At 39.1% G+C, this 23,891-nt stretch overlaps 1 protein-coding gene across 1 annotated transcript; it reads right to left on the bottom strand.

Annotated features, from left to right (window-relative positions):
- Positions 1-23,051: 23,051 nt before the first annotated feature.
- Positions 23,052-23,594, bottom strand: LOC132637755 (uncharacterized). The gene has a single exon (XM_060354799.1). The coding sequence runs from the start codon at positions 23,592-23,594 to the stop codon at positions 23,052-23,054; it is 543 nt and encodes a 180-aa protein (XP_060210782.1).
- Between the last annotated feature and the right edge of the window lie 297 nt (positions 23,595-23,891).

The raw sequence follows: 23,891 nt of genomic DNA, 5'->3' as shown, positions 1-23,891 counted from the left end.
TTCAGCGCATGGCTAGTAGAACCCTTCTACTCCAACCTAGGGACCCCTGGCATAGCTAAGGTAACCTTCTTGGCATGACAGTCCAAGATAGCAGGATAAGGGGACAACTAATTTATACCAAGAATAATGTAAAAATCTACCATGTCTAAAATTATCAAATCGGCCCACGTGTATACCCCATCAAAGTAGTCTCAAAATATTGATACACTAAATCCTCTACAATGGAATCCCTAAAAGGAGTAAAAGCACTAACAGTGTTATACCTCGGAAAATTCCCCGTTGATGCACAGTGAATAGACTATCGAAAGGCACGAAATATACGGTATTACAATAAGTGAGAAATGACATTTGATGACCCTAATTGAGATTTGCAAAGACATTGGGAGCAAGAGGAGGAAGTTTGCCAAGAGAGGGTAAGGCATACGATGTGTATCGGAAAGGATTTACGAGTAATAAGTTAATGATGATTTAATAGTGTCTTGGAGAAGAATTATAACGTCCCTTAGATCGTTAATGAGGTGTTAAACAAGTATCAAGAAGATTCCATAAGGATTGGAGATCAAACGAAGTGACGAGAACAAGATCAGAGAAAAGATGGGTTACACGGCCGATTATACGGTCCGTATAATGTTATATGGTCCGTATAATGGTCCGCAGAATTGTCACAGTGAAGGTCCCTCACTGATGGGATAATACGGACACTTATACGGACCGTATAATGTGCCGTATAATGGTCACAGAAGCGAGATGTTGAAGCGGCGATTTTGACGGTCACTTATACGGACCGTATAAGTTTATACAGACCGTATAAGTGTCCGTATATTTTCCCGACGGATCAGATTTTTAAGTTATTAAAAAATGGACCAAGTTCATTATTGCATTTAATTTTCACCCAACACTTCAAGAACTCTCTAGAACCCTCTCCACTCTCCATCCATAAGAACTCAAGAGAAATTTGTGATCAACTTCATCAAACTAAGAAAACCAAGTGTAAGAAACTCATTAGAGATCATCCAAGTCAAGAAATTTCATTGGAGGTGAACTAGGGTTTTGGCTCAAGTGAAGTATTTCCACCCAAGGCTTATCCCCACGCCATCTAAGGTAAGTTTCATGGTCTTTCCAAGTTATTTAAGGTATTGAGAGGGTGAAAAACTTGGATTGTAGAAGGAGATAGAAAATGGGTCATGAATGTGGGAATAGTGGCATTTTTGAGTAGTAGCTTGGATTGAGTCATGATTCTTGATATGTTATGATTATGATCACGTTATAAATGATATTAAGAACATGGGATAAACATTGTATATGAGTGAATGTAATAGTGTACTATGACCATAATTATGGAGGAATTGAAGTTAAATTGTGAAATGTGGATAATGTAGAAGAATGACGAGTGTTGCTTAGAATATTGTGAATGTTGTTATGGAGGTTTGAGAGTTGATATGCAATATGAGGAAAGTTGTATAAACAAAGGAAATGCTGCCCAATTTTCTCTAGCCTTAGTAACCATGTTCTTATAATCGATTAGCTAATGTTAATACGAACTTTCTTGAAGGTAAAAACGCGAGCATCGGAGGAGAACGATCAAACGATAGAATAGCTAAATGAAAGAGGTATGTAAGGCTAATCCTTTCCTTCTAAGGCATGACTCCTATGGCATGAATCTTCCTATTTTTCCATAATCTTCCTAAATAACGGAAATTACGAGTCCATGATTATAAAGAGCTACATACGCACATGATAAAGAAAAGAGATACGATACGAGCATGATAATGATGATGATGAGTTTAAGTATAGAGAATCCTCGAGTAAAATATGATGTCCATGAGGTTTATGATCCTAAGCACGGTTCCATTGATGCTTTTCCTTGTGTACACTTACCTTAAAATGTTAGTCCCCTCAAGGTGAGACATAATGATTATGATCACTCCATAATGTAATCGGGGGTTCACGACCTTATGTCACCCCGACATCCCCATATTTACCTTCAAGTTCTAATGTATGTTTTGATGATAAATGTATAATAAGGCTAAGTTATGATAAGGTCATGATATGCCTATGAGATGTACAGTAATGTTAAGTTTATGATATGCTCACAATGCTACAATTCCACCGTGCCTAAATGGCCGGACATGTAACCTCAATGGCGGGCTGCTTGTGATTCCACCGTGCCCAAATGGCCGGACATGTCACAGCTAAGGTGGGCTGCTTATGATTCCACCGCGCCTAGAAGGCTGGACACGATCACCACTAGTGGGCGGCGTATGAGGTTTACCCGGACGCGGGTTAACGTTGATGATATATATATATATATATATATATATATATATATATATGATATGATGATACATGTACTAGGAATATATATGATATATGTATGAAATGCATCCACTCTTAAAAGTTAAGCACGTTATATTTTCATCTTGTGTCTTATGATTTCTCTGTTATGTTCATTTCATCCATGCCTTACATACTCAGCACAATGTTCGTACTGACGTTCGTTTTCTTTGGACGCTGTGTTCATGCCCACAGGTAGGCAAGGAGGTGATCCAGACTCGTAGGAGCTACTAGCAGACTTTGAGAGCACCCCATTATTCCGGAGGTGCCATTGATTTATCCTTTTTTGTATATATATTTGGCATGATGGGGTCCTGTCCCGTCCATATGTCTAGTACTCTAGTAGAGGATCGTAGATAAGTATGTGTGGGTAGCATGGTCTCACGATGTCCCTATTGTATGTACATTATTTTGATAGCCGAAGGGCTTATGCATATAAAGGTAATTATGTTTCCAAGTGAAAAATGGTTTTCCTATGATTTGAGTATAAGATTAATGAATGAGCGCTTGATGCGTACGATGGGTAATGGTATGAGCGGTGCTCGGTGGTTAGCCCCGGGTACCCGTCATGGCCCCTAGTCGGGTCGTGACAAAAGTGGTATCAGAGCAGTTCAGTCCTAGGAAGTGTCTACGAGCTGTGTCTAGTAGAGTCTTATTTATGGTGTGTTGCGCGCCACACTAATAAACAGGAGGCTACAGGGCATTTAGAAAAAATGACCATCTTTCATCTTAAGAGATCGTGCGATAGAGCTGTGTTATAAGATTATCTCCTCCGTAATAGTGTGCTATGATTTCAGAAATGCCGCCAAAGGGAAAAGTTATAGCCGCCTAGAAGGGCAAGATTACGATGAAAAGGCGAGTAGAGAGAGAGCCACCAATGAATATAGAAGAGGGAGAATCACATAATGAGGCCCCATCTAATACTTCCTCCACTCCGCCCAATTTAGAAGTACAAGAGTGAGCTTCAGCTCCAGCTCCTATGCCTCCGGTTCCTGCACCGGCTACTTCGGGTCAACAAGTGACCGATGCTATTCATTTATTGACGCAGTTAGTTGCCGCCCAGGTACAGCGGCAGGGTTCGGGTTCAAGCGACAGGGTCGTTAGTCCTAGAGCCCGTGATTTCATGAGTTTGAATCCTCCGGAGTTCTTCGGGTCAAAGTCGGATGAAGACCCGCAAAGTTTTATCAATGAAATATTGAGAACATTGAAGATTAGTCATGCCTCTGAAACTGAATCTGTGGAGTTGGCATCTTATAGACTCTGGGATGTGGCGGTCTTATAGTACAATAATTGGATGTCATCAAGAAAAGAGAACGCGCCTCCTCCCGTTTGGCAAGAATTTGTAGATGCTTTCATCCGCCATTATTTGCCACCCGAGGTCCACCGAGCTAGAGCAGATAGATTTTTAAATTTGAAACAAGGAAATATGAGTGTTCAGGAGTATAGCCTTCAGTTCAATTCATTGGCTAGATATGCCCCGACTATAGTGGCTGACATGGGAGATAGGGTGCACAGGTTTGTGAGTGGCTTAGGGCCACATTTATTTAAGGATTGTTTGACGGATTCGTTGCAAGACGGAATGGATATTTCCTACATTCAAGCCCATGCCAAGAATTTATAAGGACAGCAACATCCACTAAGGGGTGATCGTGATATTGATAGAGGGGCAAAGCAAGAGGGCCGGATCTATAGGGGCAGGTAGTGATTATAGAGAGGGATCGAGGTAGACATATCCCAGACACTCAGGCCAGTCGGCGACTAGTGCACCTCCACGATTTGCAGGTAGGAGATTTGACCTCTCTATTCCTTCAGGACAGGGTTAGAGTTCGAGAGCTTCAGGTTCCCAGTTTGGAGGTGATTATAGTCAGAGGAGACCACCAGTTCCACGATGTAGTCAGTGCAGAAAATTACATTCAGGGCCATGTCGCCAGGGCACAGATGCTTGCTACGTTTGTCGACAGGCTGGGCACTTGATGCGTGATTGTCTCTCGAGGTATGGTAGAGGTGGGGTTCAGCCCACAAGATCAGCAGCTGGTTCCTCTTCAGTATGCCCGGTTGGGCAGACTCCCTAGATCCCAGCAGGTCGAGGTAGAGGCAGAGGGGAAGCATCTACTTCAGGTGCCACTCAGCCCCGTATGTATGCTTTAGCCGGACGACAGGATCTTGAGTCTTTCCCGGATGTGGTTACAGGTATACTATCTGTATTTTCCCATGATGTGTATGCATTGATAGATCCGGGTTCTACCCTATCTTATATTACTCCGTATGTTGCTGGTCGTATTGGGGTGAAACCTGAGCCAAGTAAACCTTTTGAGGTATCTACTCCGGTTGGTGATCCCGTGATAGCTAGACAAGTGTACAAAAATTGTGTAATTGTGATATGCGACCGGCAGACTAAAGCTGATTTAGTTGAGCTGGAAATTTTTGATTTCGATGTGATTATGGGTGTGGATTGGTTGGCCTCATGTTACGCTAATTTTGATTGCCGAATTAAAGTAGTTCGATTTCAATTTCCGGGAGAGCCCGTGCTTGAATGGAACGGTAATACAGCATCTCTAAGATGTAGGTTTATTTCCTACCTTAAGGCAAGAAAGATGATAGCAAAAGGCTATATTTATCACTTAGTCCGAGTTTATGACACCGAAGCAAAGTCGCCAACTTTCCAATCCATTCCGGTTGTGAATGAATTTCCGAATGTATTTCCAGATGAACTTCCAGGCCTTCCTCCGGAAAGAGAGATTGATTTCGCTATTGATGTGTTGTCAGATACCAAGCCTATTAATATTCCTCCTTACCGAATGGTTCCGGCAGAATTGAAAGAGTTAAAGGTACAGTTGAAAGATTTACTTGAGAAGTATTAGACCCAGTTCATCACTGTGGGGAGCACCTGTCCTATTTGTAAGAAAGAAAGATAGCTCCCTACGAATGTGCATCGATTATAGGCAGTTGAATAAGGTGACGATAAAGAACAAATATCCTCTTCCGACAATTGATGATTTATTTGATCAACTACAGGGTGCCAAGTGATTTTCCAAAATGGACTTGAGGTCAGGTTATCACCAAGTGAGAGTTAAAGAAGAAGATATTCCCAAAACAACTTTTAGAACGAGATATGGCCATTATGAATTCCGGGTGATGTCATTTGGGTTAACTAACGCTCCAACAGTGTTCATGAATTTGATGAATAACGTATTCAGGCCTCTCTTGGATTTATTCATAATAGTATTCATTGACGATATTCTGGTATACTCTCGTACAGAATCAGAACATGCAGACCATTTACGTATTGTTCTAGGAATTCTTCGAACTTGAGAATTGTATGCAAAATTCTTAAAGTGCGAGCTTTGGCTAAATTCTATGACATTTTTGGGTCATGTTATTTCAGATGATGGAATTCGAGTTGATACTCAGAAAATTGAAGCTATGAAGACTTGGCCAAGGCCGATGACGTCTACAGAAGTCCGTAGTTTTCTGGGATTGGCAGGGTACTATAGAAGGTTCGTAAAAGGATTTTCCTCTATTTCCGCCTCATTGACGAAGCTAACCCCGAAGTCAGCTCAATTTCAGTGGAATGATGCTTGTGAGCGTATCTTTCAGGAATGGAAGGATAGGTTAACTTCAGCTCCGGTCTTAACACTCCCAGAAGGGCCAGATGGTTATGTTGTATATTGTGATGCTTCCGGTATTGGGTTAGGATGTGTGTTAATGCAACACGGTAAAGTCATCGCTTATGCTTCGAGACAGCTGCGGAAACATGAAAAGAACTACCCAAACTCATGATCTCGAATTGGCTGCAGTTATTCATGCATTAAAGATGTGGAGACACTACTTATATGGTGTACATGTCGATATTTATACAGATCACAAGAGTCTTCAATACATTTTCAAACAAAAGGAGTTAAATCTGCGGCAGAGGCAGTGGTTAGAATTATTGAAGAATTATGATGTGAGTATTTTATACCACCCCAGAAAGGCAAATGTAGTAGTTGATGCGCTTAGCCGCCGATCGATGGGCAGCCTATGTGAAGTTCCTCCAGAGAAGAAAGAATTAATTCATGAGCTCCACCAACTAGCTAATCTTGGAGTACGTTTAATTGATTCAGGTAGTGCAGGAATTGGTATTAGTAATCCTACAGTTTCGTCCCTGAATATAGAAGTAAAAGAGCGCCAATATGAAGATCCTCAGTTGAGCCATTATAGAGACACACTTTATGAAAAAGAGAAGTCTCCATTGGAAACTTCAATGGATGGAATTCTTAGATACCGAGGCAGGCTATGTGTTCCGAATGTTGCAGAATTACGTCATCCAATCCTCGAAGAAGCTCATTATTCTCGGTATTCTATTCACCCAGGTGCAACGAAGATGTATCATGATCTCAAGTTAATATATTGGTGGGATGGCATAAAGAAAGACATAGCAGAATTTGTAGCTCAATGTCCAAATTGCCAGCAAGTGAAAATCAAACATCAAAAGCCAGGAGGATTATTGCACGCAATGGAAATCCCTACTTGGAAATGGGAAGTGATCAATATGCATTTTATTGTGGGATTACCTCATTCTTGAAGCAAGTATGATTCTATATGGGTGATTGTGGATAGATTGACGAAAGCAACTCATTTTCTTCCTGTTAGAACCACATACTCAGCAGAAGATTATGCAAGGTTGTATCTCAAGGAGATTGTGCGACTCCATGGTATTCCGATATCTATTATCACAGATAGAGGAGTGCAATTTACAGCCAAGTTCTGGAAATATTTCCAAGAAGGTCTAGGTACTCAAGTAAAGCTTAGCACGGCATTTCATCTGCAGACTGATGGACAAGCCGAACGTACCATTCAGACCTTGGAGGATATGCTAAGAGCATGTGTTCTAGATTTTGGTGGCAGTTGGGATGACCACTTACCTGTAATCGAGTTTGCATACAACAATAGCTACCATTCCAGTATCCAAATGACTCCGTATGAAGCTCTATATTGAAGGAAGTGTAGATCCCCAATTGGATGGTTTGAAATAGGAGAAGTACAGCTAATAGGCCCTGAGTTAATTCAATAAGCAGTAGAAAAAGTCAAGGTGATCCAAGATCGATTATTGACAGCCCAAAGTCGCCAAAAATCTTATGCGGACAACCGCCGACGAGACTTAGAATTTCAAGTTGATGATTGGGTATTCTTAAAGGTGTCACCAATGAAAGGAGTGATGAGATTTGGTAAGAAATAAAAGTTAAGTCCTCGATACATTGGACCCTATAAGATTATCCGCAAGGTGGGTCAAGTAGCTTATGAATTGGACTTGCCTCTAGAACATGAATTAGTCTATCCAGTTTTCCATGTCTCAAAGCTCCACAAGTATGTTGGAGATCCTATGAGGATTGTTCCAGTAGATGATGTTCAAGTGAAAGAAAAGCTAGTCTATGAAGAAGTGCCTGTTGCCATATTAGACAGGCAGGTACGGAGACTTCGAAATAAGGAAGTAGCCTCAGTTAAAGTCTTATGGAGAAATAACAATCGAGAAGAAATGATTTGGGAAGTAGAAGAGAGTATGAAACCCAAATACCCGCACTTATTTCAGCCCCCAGAACAGATCCACGATGAAACATCGGGATTATGAGGTATGTATGTTTTCTTTTATGCATATGGGTCGTGTGTGGCCAACTTATATTGCTATTGTGTTATGGCCCTGTGAGGCAATGTTATTGTGGGTGTTGTGACAGGATGGTAGTGCCATATTACAGGGAAAACTCTGGCGAAATCTTCATAGAATTCTCGAGTGCTTAAAATTCGACGACGTATGTTCCAAAAGGGTGGAAGAATGTTACACCCCGGAAAATTCCCCGTTGATGCATAGTGAATAGACTAACGAAAGGCACGAAGTATACGGTATTGCAATAAGTGAGAAATGACATTTGATGACCCTAATTGAGATTTACAAAGACATTCGGAGTAAGAGGAGAAAGTTTGCTAAGAGAGGGCAAGGCATACGATGTGTATCGGAAAGGATTTATGAGTAATAAGTTAAGAATGATTTAATAGTGTCCTGGAGAAGAATTATAACGTCCCTTAGATCGTTAATGAGGTGTTAAACAAGTATCAAAAAGGTTCCATAAGGATTGGAGATCAAACGAAGTGACGAGAACAAGATCAGAGAAAAGATGGGTTACACGGCCGATTATACGGTCCGTATAATATTATACGGTCCGTATAATGGTCCGCAGAATCATCACAGTGAAGGTCCCTAACTGATGGGATTATACGGTCACTTATACGGACTGTATAAAATTATACGGACCGTATAATGTGTCGTATAATGGTCACAGAAGCGAGATGTTGAAGCAGCGATTTCACGGTCACTTATACAGATCGTATAAGTTTATACGGACCATATAAGTGTCCGTATATTTTCCCGATGGATCAGATTTTTAAGTTATTAAAAAGGGGACCCAGTTCATTATTTCATTTCATTTTCACCCAACACTTCAAGAACTCTCTAGAACCCTCTCCACTCTCCATCCATAAGAACTCAAGAGAAATTTATGATCAACACCATCAAACTAAGAAAATCAAGTGTAAGAAACTCATTAGAAATCATCCAAGTCAAGAAATTTCATTGGAGGTGAACTAGGGTTTTGGCTCAAGTGAAGTATTTCCACCCAAGGCTTATCCCAACGCCATCTAAGGTAAGTTTCATGGTCTTTCCATGTTATTTAAGGTATTGAGAGGTTGAAATACTTTGATTGTAGAAGGAGATAGAAAATGGGTCATGAATGTCGGAATAGTGTCATTTTTGAGTAATAGCTTGGATTGAGTCATGATTCTTGATATGTTATGATTATGATCACGTTATAAATGATATTAAGAACATGGGATAAACATTGTATATGAGTGAACATAATAGTGTACTATGACCATGATTATGGAGGAATTGAAGTGAAATTGTGAAATTGTGAAATGTGGATAATGTAGATGAATGACGATTGTTGCTTATAATATTGTGAATGTTGTTATGGAGGTTTGAGAGTTGATATGTAATATGAGGAAAGTTTTATAAACAAAGGAAATGCTGCCCAATTTTCTCTAGCCTTAGTAAGCATGTTCTTATAATCGATTAGCTAATGTTAATACGAACTTTCTTGAAGGTAGAAACGTGAGCATCGAAGGAGAACGATCAGACGATAGAATAGCTAAACGAAACAGGTATGTAAGACTAATCCTTTCCTTCTAAGGCATGACTCCTATGGCATGAATCTTCCTATTTTTCCATAATCTTCCTAAATAACGGAAATTACAAGTCCATGACTCTAAAGAGCTACATACGCACATGATAAGAAAAGAGATACGGTACGAGCATGATAATGATTATGATGAGTTTAAGTATAGAGAATCCTCGAGTAAAATAAGATGTCCATGAGGTTATGATCCTAAGCACAGTTCCATTGATGCTTTTCCTTGTGTACATTCACCTTAAAACGTTAGTCCCCTCAAGGTGCGATATAATGATTATGATCACTCCATAATGTAATCGGGGGTTCACGACCTTATGTCACCCCGACATCGCCATATTTACCTTCAAGTTCTAAGGTATGTTTTGATGTGAAATGTATAATGATGCAAAGTTATGATAAGGTCATGATATGCCTATGAGATGTACAGTAATGTTAAGTTTATGATGTGCTCACGATGCTGCAATTCCACAGTGCCTAAATGGCCGGACATGTCACCGCAAAGGCGGGATGCATGTGATTCCACCGTGCCCAAATGGCCGGACATGTCACCGCTAAGGCGGGCTGCTTATGATTCCACCACGCCTAGAAGGCCGGACACGATCACCACTAGTGGGCGGCGTATGAGGTTTACCCGGACGCGGGTTAACGATGATGATATATATATATATATATATATATGATACATGTACTACGAATATATGTGATAAATGTATGAAATGCATCCACTCTTAAAAGTTAAGCAGGTTATATTTTCATCTTCTGTCTTATGATTTCTCTATTATGTTCATTTCATCCATGCCTTACATACTTAGTACAATGTTCGTACTAACGGCCATTTTCTTTTGACGCTGTGTTCATGCCTACAGGTAGGCAGAGAGGTGATCCAGACTCGTAGGAGCTACTAGCAGACTTTGAGAGCACCCCATTATTCCGAAGGTGCCATTGATTTATCCTTATATATATATATATATGTTTTGGGCATGACGGGGTCCTGTTCCGTCCATATGTCTAGTACTCTAGTAGAGGCTCGTAGATATGTATGTGTGGGTAGCATGGTCTCACGATGTCGCTATTGTATGTACATTATTTTGATAGCCGAAGGGCTTATGCATATAAAGGTAATTATGTTTCCAAGTGAAAAATGGTTTTTCTATGATTTGAGTATAAGATTAATGAATGAACGCTTGATGAGTACGATGGGTAATGGTATGAGCGGTGCTCGGTGGTTAGCCCCGGGTACCCGTCATGGCCCCTAGTCAGGTCGTGACAAACAGGGACATCAAGCGACTCACATAACATATCCAAACCCGAAGCAAAGTAAGTAAACACATAATAATATGTAGAGCCTGGATCAAATAATGTCATAACTGACCGGCGACAAACCAAAATAATACATGTGATTAATACATGACAAGCCTCTACCGCTAGTCTACCTGAGAATACATAGCATTGAGCATGACCAGCTCCAGCATAAGAACCTACGTGACCACCACCACGGCCAGTCTGAGTACCACCTCTGCCACTCTATGTACTGTCTATAGCCAGCTGTGCCACTGAGATGGATGCAGTAATTTGAGAACCAGAGTGTGGGCCACCCTGTCTAAGTCTGGGGCATTCCCTGGTTAAATTCCCTAACAGACCATGCTCATAACAACCTCGACAAGCCATAGACTACTTGGGAGAGCCAAAATAATCGGAGCGACCACCTCGACCTCTAAGTTGGGAATGAGAACCCCGAGAACTATGTCCTGAACCATGAGCACCACGACCTGAAGAACTTGTCATGACCCAATTCGTGAATTGTGATGGCACCTGCACTGTCCCCTCAGGTAAGCGAACCATTCCCAAATCATTTTAGTCATTTATAAGAATTATGCGGAAATAAACAATAATTAGGCTAGCAAGTTCAAATTATATAAATGATAAGTGTGGATGTATTAATAACCCCAAAATCTGATTTGGACTAGTACAAGAGCCACTATAACATAGATACAAGTTTAAAAGAAAGTGCAAATCTCAAATATCTAAACCATCTCAGGAATACAAAGTAGACAGTTAAATATAAGGAGGAGTCTCTGGGTTGTGGATGTACTCCAGAAGCTCACCCTGGAATATCTGTCACCTAGACTCGGATCACCCTCGATGACAGGAACTGAAACTAGTAACAAACAACATGTACTCAGTAAACATCATAGGCCGACTAAGATTAGTTCATGCATACAAGCATAAAATCAACAAGATAAGCAATATGCACATAATACTCAATCCAAGGTCACAAAATATCCCCTAACTGAATCACAACCTAAGAAGAAGCTTCTAAAACCACAAGTCTGTCGGGTCTCCATAATCCCAATCGATAATTGCGAATCTAAGTCCTGAACCTGGGTAGAGTTACTATGCCTCAATCTGACCCCGTCCATAATCTGATCCATTCCACCACATTGATACAAGCGGACCATACCAAATAAAAAATAAGAGTTATATGATGATGCAACTAAAATGTAATGATGTGTAATGCAATGCACTGGCCAAATACCTCAAACTTGTACACATATGCCAATGGTATTTTTACCCAATAGTCATGACCCATGGGGGACTCGCGAAGTCCATGTACCCCTCACTTCAAAATAGACCTCGGATCACGAGTTCACCAAAATGCCACATCCTCACCCCTATCAAATGTGCCTTATATACATATATCAGGCTAGGCCACATCCTCCACCCCTATGAAATGTGCCTTTATACACATGTTATAAGCAAAATGAGTATTCAAAATATGATTCAAGTCTAGAACCTCAAGATGAAACATCAACTCAAAGTAAGCATGATCAATCAATGAAATAAAAAACCAATGAAAGTGCAAGTCGCAATGCCCTAACAATATCAAGGCATAGAATGATTCGCTGAACCCTGGAATGAATCATACAAATCCCCTCGATCAACATAAGAGTCATGACACCCTTTACTTCCACATATAGCAAGTACCCTTCAAAACTAAGTCTTCCAGCACCAAAGTGTTCCATTTTCTTTCATAGATGCCATAAGTCTTTCATCAATCATTTTCGGACCATTACATCATATATGAATGTATGAATGCAGGAATAAGGAATCAGCGCAATGAATGTAAATTAATATGCAATTAAGATAAAAACACCATAAGTTGTATCAAGTCTTGCATAACTTCGTTACCGTCAGCAAATCATAATCAAGATCTCATTCTTGCCATATCACAAGTACACATCCAATTCAAGCCTAATCTCATTGTCTGATCAAAATATGAATCTCAACGTATTTCCAATTCAACAGTGAATATAGAACATGATTAGCCAATAAAATCAAGGTCAATGAATACAAGGCATGATGCCACGAGTCATAACAAGACTCGGATAAATCACTCAACAACAACAAGGATATGTAACCATCTTAATCAACAAGAAGAGTATATATTGACTCCTTCCTTCTCATATCACAGCAAATATACCTCAAGTTTTAGTACATAAAGTAATGGCTATTAGCCCACATAATCAGAAATCATACCAACCTATAATATATCCAACCAAACACCGTGTTCGAAGACCTAATATTGTTTTCTCCCATCAATTCTATACAATATATATGTTTCGCTAATCAAAGTTTAACTAAAGTAAGCTATAACCTACCTCGAATGCAGAACAGGAGCCACGAACTACTCCACACGAGCCTTCTGTTTCCGAAGCATCTCAGAACGGTCAAACGCGGTCTATTGTGATACATCCCGTATGGGTTTGGGTGTTGTGCTGATACAGGAGTGTAGAGCCATAGCCTATGCTTCTCGTCAGTTGAAGATCCATGAGAAGAATTACCCAACCCATGATTTGGAGTTGTTGGTCATGCTCTTTTCTTTGAAGATTTGGAGGTATTACTTGTACGGTGTCCATTGTGAGGTTTTGACCAATCACCATAGCCTTCAACATATGCTTACCCAGAGAGATCTTAATTCCAGGCAGCACCGATAGATGGAACTCTGGAAGGACTATGACATCTTTATTCTTTGTCATCCAGGGAGAGCCAATGTTGTTGTTGATGCCTTGAGTCGCAAGGCAGTGAGTATGGGGATTTTAGCTCATTTGATTATTTTCAGGTGTCCGTTGGCCATGGAGGTTCAGACTCTAGCCAACAGTTTGGTTCCTCTAGATATTTCAGCCCTAGGCAGAGTTTTGGCTTGTGTAGAGGTGAGATCATCCTTACTAGATCATATCAAGACTCATCAGTTTGAGGATGCTCAGTTGAGCAAGATTCGAGATAGGGTTCTGAGGGGTGAGGCTAAGGAGGCCATGATTGATTCAGAGGGCACTTTGAAGATTAGGGGGCGCGTGTGCGTTCCTCGTGTTGGCGACTTGATTAATTTAATCTTGAATGAGGCCCATAGATCTCGATATTCCATTCATCCGGGGGCGACTAAGATGTATCGTGATTTGAGGCAGCACTATTGGTGGCGTCGGATGAAGAGAGATATAGCCGATTTCGTGGCTAAGTGTGGTAATTATCAACAAGTTAAGTATAAGCACCAGCAACCCGGTGGTGTACTTCATAGGATGCCCATTCCCGAATGGAAGTGGGAGAGAATTGCCATGGATTTTGTCGTGGGTATCCCAAAGACCCTAGGTAAGTTTGACTCAATTTGGGTGATAGTTGATCGGTTGACTAAGTCCGCTCATTTCATTCCAGTTCAGATTTCCTATACCGCGGAGAAGTTAGCCAAGTTATACAATCTTGATATTATGAGATTTCATGGGGTTCCTATTTCGATCATATCTGATCGGGGTACTATCTTCACTTCCCATTTCTGGAGAGTTTTTCATGACTAGTGGGTACCCGATTGGATCTTAGTATAGCTTTCCACCCCCAGACCGATGGACAATCCAAGTGGACCATTCAGGTGCTCGAGGATATGATTAGAGCTTGCGTTATTGATTTTGGTAGTCATTGGGATCGGCACTTACCGTTGGCAGAGTTTGCATATAATAACAGTTATCACTCGAGTATCGATATGGTGCCTTTTGAGGCTTTGTATTGTAGGAGATGTAGATCTTCAGTTGGCTGTTTGATGCATTTGAGGTTCGACCTTGGGGTACAAATCTGTTGAGAGAGTCACTTGAGAGAGTAAGGTTATTCAGGCTAAGCTTTTGGCAGCTCAGAGTCGATAGAAGATGTATGTGAACCGTAAGGTCCGAGATTTAGAGTTCGCTGTTGATGACCGGGATCTATTGAAGATCTCACCCATGAAAGGTGTTATAAGGTTTGGGAAGAAAGGCAAGTTGATTCCAAGGTATATTGGGTCATTTGAGATTCTTGACTGTGTGGGCAATGTTGCTTATGAGTTAACCTTGCCGCCAGGCTTGGCAGGAGTTCATCCAGTTTTCCATGTGTCTATGTTGAAGAAGTACCATGCAGATGGTACTTATATTGTTCTTTGGGATTCGATATTGCTTGATGAGAATTTGACCTATAGTGAGGAACCTATTGTGATTTTGGATAGGCAGGTTCGAAAGTTGAGGTCTAAGGGGATTGCTTCTATGAATGTGCAATGGAAGCATCGTCCTGTTGAGGGGGCATTAGAAGATCGAGTCTGATATGCATAGCTGATATCCTCAGTTGTTCTCTGATTTAGGTACTTCTCCGTTCTTTTTTCTTCGTCGCTCGAGGATGAATGATGGTTTAATTGGTATCTGATGTACCAACCCGCTTGGTCATTATAGTCTTTTCGGCACTTTTGACCTTTCCCCGAGCTTGTTAACTCACTTATGACTCGAGGGGACCATTGACACGCTTCCGAGATGTTCGAATTTAATTTGGGTGACTTTTTGGGAAAATTTGGCTTTAAGCGAAAAAGAGTTGACTCAAAGTTGGCTTTTGGGTAAACGGACCTTTTTAAAAAATTCATCAATTTCGAGAGATCCAGATGGTCTTTTAGAACTTGTGTGCAAATCTGGTTCGGCTCCCAATACACTCGGGTGCATTTTAGGACTTGGGTTGGGAAGTTGGAATTGAGGTATCAGCGGTTGACTCGGTCAACGAGAGCTCCGTTGAGAATTCTGAGGCCACGAATGCATTCGTAGCGTGTTTTTATGTGTGTCTGCGTATATGGTTTGTGAGCAGATGGCCTTGGGTATTAGTCGCGATTTCGGATTGAGATTGTGATTATTTTGGGAAAAATCTGGTGCTAGTGCCTGCTATAGCGGCACCTGTACCACCTCGGCGGTACCGCCATAGCGGTTAGATGGACCACCACAGCGGTTAAGTGAATTTGAGGGCTGACCGTCACGCGGTGTTGACACCTAATTTCTGACCTCCAGTAATTAATTTTAATCACTCAGAGTCCCCGGGTAATAAATAAATGAGCTGAGCATTTTGAAAGCCTTAAATGATTTTTATAAATTGTCCAGGTCAATATTTCTTTCCCTTAAATTAATAAAAGAGACTTTCATGCATCATAAATTTATTTAGAAATTAATGAGTATTTTCATGATATTTTATAAGATTTTGTTAAAAAATAAAAATAAAAAGAAGGGTTCTTATTTAGTTAATTAATTAAAATTATCAAATATTTTCAAATACTTCATTCTCTTTTTAACCTTTGAAAGTTTGAGTAATTTAAATAATTTAAGTAATTAACTATTTAACCCTTTAAACTTCTGATTTTTATATAATCTACATGATTTGTCAAAAATAGGCATAATTGCCCGTAAATGTTTTAATTAGGTTAATTAATTATTTAAGTGATAACTACCACTAAATTGATCTTTTTTATAAATATATTTTTCCTTGACCATAATTAAATTAGCCAGCACATGATTTACAGAAATTAGAGTTATTTTGCAAAATAAGTCTGTTAATGTTTTATTTCAAATAACTAGTTTAATTTAATTATAAATTTAAATAATTATTCTGGGTTAATTAATTAAGGCCATTTTAGGCCCATTAATAATTTTACTGACTTTTCTTTAATTATTTTAATAAAATAATTACGGCCTGATTTTTCCCATAATTAAAACTTTTCTCAATTTTAATATTTTCTCTAATTACTTGTTTTTATGTATTAGATATACATATGTATACACCAAGTATATATAGATGTATACACAAGGTATATATAGATGTATACACTTGGTGTATACATGTATACAAGGCCCCATTTAATTTAAGTTCGGATTTGGACCGAGTCCAGCCCAAGCCAGGCTGTGACCCGGCCCAATCCCTTTTAATTCAGTTGTCAGTATACCCCACCCCACCCCTCATTTCATTTTCTTTTCTTTTTCAAAACTCGCCCCTACCTCGCTTCTCTGTCTCTCTCTCTCTCTCTCTCTCTCTCTCTCTCTCTCTTTCTTACCACCTCCACGAAACCCTAGCAGCCGCCTCAACTTTCTTCACCTCTCTCATGCCAAATGGCATGTTTACAGACCTGGGCTGACATGCACAGTAGTTGCATGCCTATTGTAGTCAAAGTGCTAAAGTTTAGTCGATTTTCATACTCACTCTACCCGAATATGGTAAAATCTTATCTTTACTCTGTTGTTTTCAAATTTTTAGTCAAAATCGTCTTTATTTGTTGCTTTTAAGATTATTTTTGCTGGTATTTTGCTATTGGTCCATATTTGTTGGGCCAGATCGACCCAAGAGGGCCAAATCTGACCGTGTATTTGCTCGTTTCTGATCCAGATCGTTGATTTGTTGGCTAATTTGTTATATTGTAAGGAAAGGGGTTTGTCCCACATCGATTGCTGTTGATTCATTTGAACTTTGGGTTTCTATAAATAGAACCCCAGCCTTTGCACAAAAGAGAGGTCTCTTTTCGGAGAAAAATAGGAAACCTGAAGAAAAAAAAAAGTAGCAAGGGAAAAAATATATATATATATAGAAAAAATCTAGGAAAAAGGAAGTGAAAAACTCAGATTTTTCAGAAAGACTTCCTAGTAAAAGAATTTTGAAAACCCAAACTAAGTAGTTGGGTTTTTTTTAGTCAAAAATATTTGGTTCTTATTGTTTTCTTTCTTCGTGTGTGGCTGAGTTTGCTGATTTGGAAGCACAAAGGCTCTCAAATCCATTCTTTTCTTGGCTGCGCATTTAAAAGTAAAACCTTGATTTAGTTTATTTCATTTTCGTATTTAGTACTTAATATTCTGCCTAGTTTGAATATATTTGTAGGTTGATTATGCTTATATGTTCATGTCTTGTTGGGTTCTGTGCTTAATGTGTGATCCATTTGGTAAAAACATGATAAGAATAGATGAAAATGTCATGGTGAAGTTCATTTAAAAAGAAGACTGTTGAATTGTTTTCTGATCTTGTTTGTTCATGTGGGCTTGAGACTCTATGTTCATCATATAGAGTTGTAAGTGAGGTGTTGTGCAGGTCCTTTTTCTCTTTCCCTTGCCCTTTCTCTTGAATATTGTTGGTTCACTGAGCATGATCTTAAGTAGAGTGAATATGATAAGTTCAGCTTAACTTTAAAAGAAAAGACGAGGGAGGTGAAACAGTCTACGTGTAACACAGTTGAACATGGTTTTTTTTTTTAAATTAATTATGCCCAATTGGGCTTTTTATTTATTTAAAAGGAAAAGGTCCAACAAAGAAAATAAAAGAGCAAATGACTGGCCCAAAATTGGCTCAGTCCAAATAGGTTACATTTGACCCCCGTTTCTAAATTGGGATATCTAAAAAATGTTGCCCTATTTTCACGCCATTTTGTCTGAAAATTATTGCTACTCACTGAAGCTGATCTGAAAATGGCCTTCTCCTCGTCTTCTTTCCTTATCTGGTAAGTGTTCTGAGTGAATTTCGGCCCTTTTGTTCCATTATTGTTTGTTGTTCCATTAGTTTCATGTTGTTGATACTGACTTAATCCCCCTCTTTCTCTGTTGGCTCTTTTGATATGAGTTGAGGATTCGACTTGATTCGTGGTTTTGATGGCTCCATGCTCCCTCAACCAGCTGGATCTGAGCTTCCGCAACCGGCTGGATCTGAACTTCATTTCACCTGTAAGATTGGTAAACTCTATTTGGTTCCCTTCTTGATTTGTCCTTTGTTTTGTATCTGATGTACCTCTCCTTCTAGCCGTGACTTATACTTGTGTAGATTTAGATTGTGCCTACTTTAATGAGCATCATATGATGCTAATGCAAATAATGCATTAATCAAATCCGTTTTGTATATGTCATAACTTAGAATTTGACTGTGTACTCTTTCACTCTAATGAGACTGTTGTATGTGCAGACTTTGTATGCTCTATTTTTCCCCATTTTGTTGTATCATATATACTTGTATCTATTGTAAATCTCCTTCTAGCCATGGCTTATACTTGTATAGATTTAATTTCTGCTTTGACTGAGCATCATAAGATGCTAATACCACAAATAAGGTATCCATCAAATCTCTTTGGTATAAGTCATGACTTAGAATTTGATTGTGTACTCTTCCCCTCTGTTGAACCTGCTGTATCTGTATGACACTAGGTTTGCCTTGTATATATGTGCCTGTCCTGTGTTGTGACTTTTCTGATTGTTGTGGCCTGTGGTTTTCCTTGCAAGATATGCCTTCCCTTGACACTGATACAAATAGATGTAGTGTGTATCCCTTTGACTGAGTACCATCTGGTACTAATACCACAAAGTAGACCCACACCATCTCTATTTGATCCCTGTCATTGTTGTAACTTTTGTGCTTGTATTGCTGTCTAGTACCTGACTTGTAATTCCTAAGATCTAGTACACATCAGTTGCCACTTCCTCTGTATTGTTTATTCCTGTAACATAATCCTGCAAAAATAAACAAACTGTTAGTTAAAAAAACAGTCTCATTCTCCTCCTCCAGGATTTGAATGAAATGTTCTCCTAGTGTCCATTCTCCTTTTTCCTCCATCCCCTTCAGTATCTCCTAATTCTTATATATGGAATTTGACTCTTATCACTATTTAGGATCCTTCTCATCTGCACATTCAACTCCTCAAACAAGTAGCACTGCAAAGGACCTTCATCTAAAGCAAATTTGGCTAAAGCATCAGCCAACTTATTTGCTTCCCTTAGGGTATGATTGAATATGACATCCAAATCCCTTTTATATTCCTCAACCTCTTCCACCCAACCAGCAATAGTCCATGGAAGCTTCCATTCTTCAGACAAAATTTTCTGAATAGTTTGAGAATCTGTCTGAAAAATGATGTTATGAAGCCCCTATTGCTTGCAGTTCTTCAAGGCCTCCAAAAGAGCCACAATTTCTGCTTCTATATTTGTGGCATAACCAATCTCCTCAGCTTGTGCATATATTAAATTCCCTTCAGCATCTCTCAAACAAAAACCATAGGCACTCCTCCCTGGGTTACCTCTAGAAGCACCATCTGTGTTGCAAGCACACCACCCAAGTGGAGGTAAATTCCATCTAACTTGTGTTACCTTCACTCTTGCCTTGCCTCCCTCCAACATTTGAATCAATTCCTTCCATCCAGCAGGAACATTTTTAATAGAGGGATTCCTGCACAATACTAGTCTTTGAATAGAGATTAAGACTAGATAAATAACTGAACTATTAACCTTTATATGCCCATGTTTAATACCATTTCTTCTCTTCCAAAGTTCCCACATTATGATTGATGGCACTGCAGCATATATCTGTTTCAATCTGCAAGTTATTGGTGCCTTCCACCAGTTCACAATCAGTTGTTGCAGCTACACTCCTTCCATGTTTATTCCTGCAGCATTGCAAAAAAAGGACCATGTCCTTTTAGTTGTATCTGATGTTAGAAACAAATGGTGCATAGTCTCCTCCCTAGGATTTATACAACACCAACACCTAGATACCAAATTGATAATCATCTTCTTTAACACATCATCTGTAGGAATTTTGTATTTCCAACATCTCCAAAGAAAAAAGGAAATCTTAAAAGGAAACCCCTTTATCCACATGAACCTGTAACTGTCCAGTTGTGGTCCCTCAGCCTAATAAAATCCCAAGTTGATTTAATTGTAAATTCCCCACTTGTGTCTAGTATCCACCATGATCTATCAAAATCTCTTTCCTCCCTGGGTGGGGCTATATTCTCTATTATATGATCAACAATGTCTTCAGTGAGTACTTCCATCAATTTTCCTCTATTCCACCTCCCGTGTACTACCATATCTTTGACATTCTGAATTCTCTCATCATAAGTATCCCCTGGATTTACATAGTATAAAGCTCCCAATCCAGTCCAATTGTCAAACCAGAACTGTGAATCCCCTTTCCTAACTTGCCACCAAATTTGATGTTCTATTAAGTCCCTGGCTTCTAACATTCTTTTCCAAGTTTGTGACCCCTTTCTCCATTGTACCACTATAGCATGATCTTTCCTACAATATTTGTTGGTCATATAAGCACTCCATAATGTAGGTTTTGTCATGAAATTCCACCAGAGTTTACAAAAAAGTGCCAAAGACACATCATGAAGGGATCTCAAAGCTAGGCCCCCTTTGTAGTTGGAACACACAAATTATTCCAAGCCACCCAATGTCTACTCTTGCCCCTAATAGTATTGCTCCAAAAAACCTGAGCAAACATCTTGTGAATTTGCCTGATCATCCCACTAGGAGGGTTAACAGCTGATAACATGTGTATTGGCATGCTTTGAAGAACATGTTTAATAAGAATTTCCCTTCCTCCAAAAGATAACATTTTACCCTTCCATCCTTGTAATCTATTCATGATTTTAAGGATCAAAGCATTAATGAATTCCTTCTTCCTCCTACAATGATAAATAGGGCAGCCCAAATACATAAAAGGAAATTATTTTCTATTGATGCCAGTTACAATCTCAACTGTGATACTAATGTCCCCTGGGACATTATTATGCATATAAACAGCACTTTTGTCCATATTAATCTTTTGACCAGAAGTCTGCTCATAATTCTTCAAAATCCCCATTATCTTTTGCAAAGATACCACATCTGCTGAAGTAAAGATGATCATATCATCAGCATAGGCAAGATGATTTACTTTTGGAATCCATTTAGGCATACCAAAACCCTTAAACTGACTATTCTGATGAAATGTATTCACACTCCTAGATAAGACCTCAGCTGCTAGGATAAATAAAGTAGGGGAAAGAGGGTCCCCTTGCTTTACTCCTCTGGTAGATTGGAAGAAACCTTGTTGCTGCCCATTTACCAACACAGAGTACCAGTTATTGCTAACAATCCTGTAGACCATGTCTATAATCTTCTCTGAGAATCCCATCTACCTAAGTACCTTAGTTAAGAACAGCCAAGATACCCTGTCATAGGCCTCTGCCATATCCAGCTTAATTATAACATTTCCATCTTTTGTACTCAGCCTTATATCAGATACAATTTCTTGAGTCAACAGTATATTCTCCACAATACTTCTATCTTTAACAAATCCAGATTGATTGAGTGATATAATATCAGATAATTTTGAAACCAATCTCTCATGAATCAGTCTAGAAAAGATTTTGTTCACAAATTTGCTCAAACTAATTGGTCCCATATCAGAGAAGGTGTTAACCATCTCTTTCTTTGGTAATAAGACCAAATTAGTATGAGTAACAAACTTGGGCAGCTCTGCTCCACAAAAGAAATCCTTCATCATGTTGGTAACATCCTCTCCAATGATTTCCCAGCAAGCTTGATAAAAAACACCAGTAAAACCATCAGGTCCTCCTACACTCTCTCCATTTAGTTGAAAAACCACTGCCTTCACCTCTTCTTTAGTTGGTTCTGCTACAAACCACAAATTATCTTCCTCAAAAACCATTCTGGGCAAATGATTTAGAATTTCAAAATCTTTTGGATCTTCTTCCTTTGTAAATTGAGCAGTGTAGAATCTGATGGCTTCAGCAATTATTCCCCCTTCTTCTTCTGTCCAATTCCCATCTTCTCCTTGGATTCTTCTTATTTGCATCCTTTTCCTTCTCCCCTGAACATAGGCATGAAAAAAATTTGTATTTCTATCCCTATCCTGAAACCACTGCATCCCAGCTTTCTGTTTCCAAAATTCTTCCTCTAGATGTAAATATCTGTTTAATTCTGCCTGCACTTTATGCAATTCCTGTCTATTATTAGGAGTTGGAAGATTCTGAAATTGAGTTTCCTTCACCTTAATGACCTCTTCAAGAGCTTCAATTTCTTGAATTATATTCCCAAAAGTTGCTTTACTCCATTGTGCCAAAGCTGCTTTCACCTTTTTCAGTTTATGATAAAAAAGTATGAAAGGATTTGCCCAAAAATCAGCTGTCCAATTTTGTTTAATCAACTCTATAAAACCTTCATTCTTTACCCAAAATTTCAAAAACTTAAAAGGTTTTTTGATGCTTCTATTGTCTCCTGTATAGGAAATTAACATAGGAGCATGATCTGACCCAATCCTGATCAGATGATTGATACCTACACTAGAATATTTTGCTTGTAGCATCTGATTACCCATACATCTATCCAATCTCTTAAAAATACAATCATCGCCACTTTGGCCATTTCACCAAGTAAATTTACTGCCACTAAATCCCAAATCTGATACTCCACAGTTCTGGATGCAACCTCTGAAATCCTGAATTTCATTGATGGTTACTGGAAGACCACCAAATTTCTCATATGTTGAATTTATTGCATTAAAATCACCCCCAATCATCCAAGGAATATCAACTGAGGTAGATAAATCCTCCAGAGAGTCCCACAACTCCAATCTTTCAGCTTGAGTACACTTTGCATACACTAGTGACACTAGCATATCCTCCTGATTTCCTCTAACCCTTAATTTAATGGTTAAATGCTGCTGATGATCCACAATTATGTAATAGTCAAATATATCTTCCACAAAAGCCCAAATCTTACCAGATATATTAGCTATTGCATGCTCCATTCCAAGTCTTCTTTTATATTCCTCTATCTTGTCTAAATCTTGAAAAGGTTCCATTAAGCCTATAAAACCAAAATGGTATCTTTGATTCAGTTTTATCAACCTTGTAAAAGCTTCCATGGTATTAACAGACCTAATATTCCATATAAGAGCATTCATCATGGTTTATTAAGTTTATTAATCTGCCTTCTAGTATGAACTCCACTTCCAGGTGGAACACTTGTCTCCCTTGATGTCTTTTTTCTGGGTTTTCCTCCTCCTTTTTGAAGATACTTTGGTGAAATATCTCCTACTCTAATAGCTGCTTCCAAATTATGCTCTAAAGTATACACATCTAGATCTCTACTTCTCCCTTCAATATTAAATTTTGATATCTGCCCTGATACTGTTGATGTGCCTTGTTCATGCTGCACCACATTAAGATTATGTTTTTCCTTATCCTGTTTTTTCCCTTCTACA

The sequence above is a fragment of the Lycium barbarum genome, chromosome 4 (assembly GCF_019175385.1).
Source record: "Lycium barbarum isolate Lr01 chromosome 4, ASM1917538v2, whole genome shotgun sequence".
Classification (NCBI taxonomy): Eukaryota; Viridiplantae; Streptophyta; class Magnoliopsida; order Solanales; family Solanaceae; genus Lycium; species Lycium barbarum.
Note: the sequence above shows the minus strand (reverse complement) of the source record. Positions and strands in the feature narration are given on the sequence as shown.

Bases quoted from the DNA above. Each gene is read 5' to 3' on its own strand.
- LOC132637755 (XM_060354799.1), bottom strand. From the start codon at position 23,594: ATGATGAATGCTCTTATATGGAATATTAGGTCTGTTAATACCATGGAA.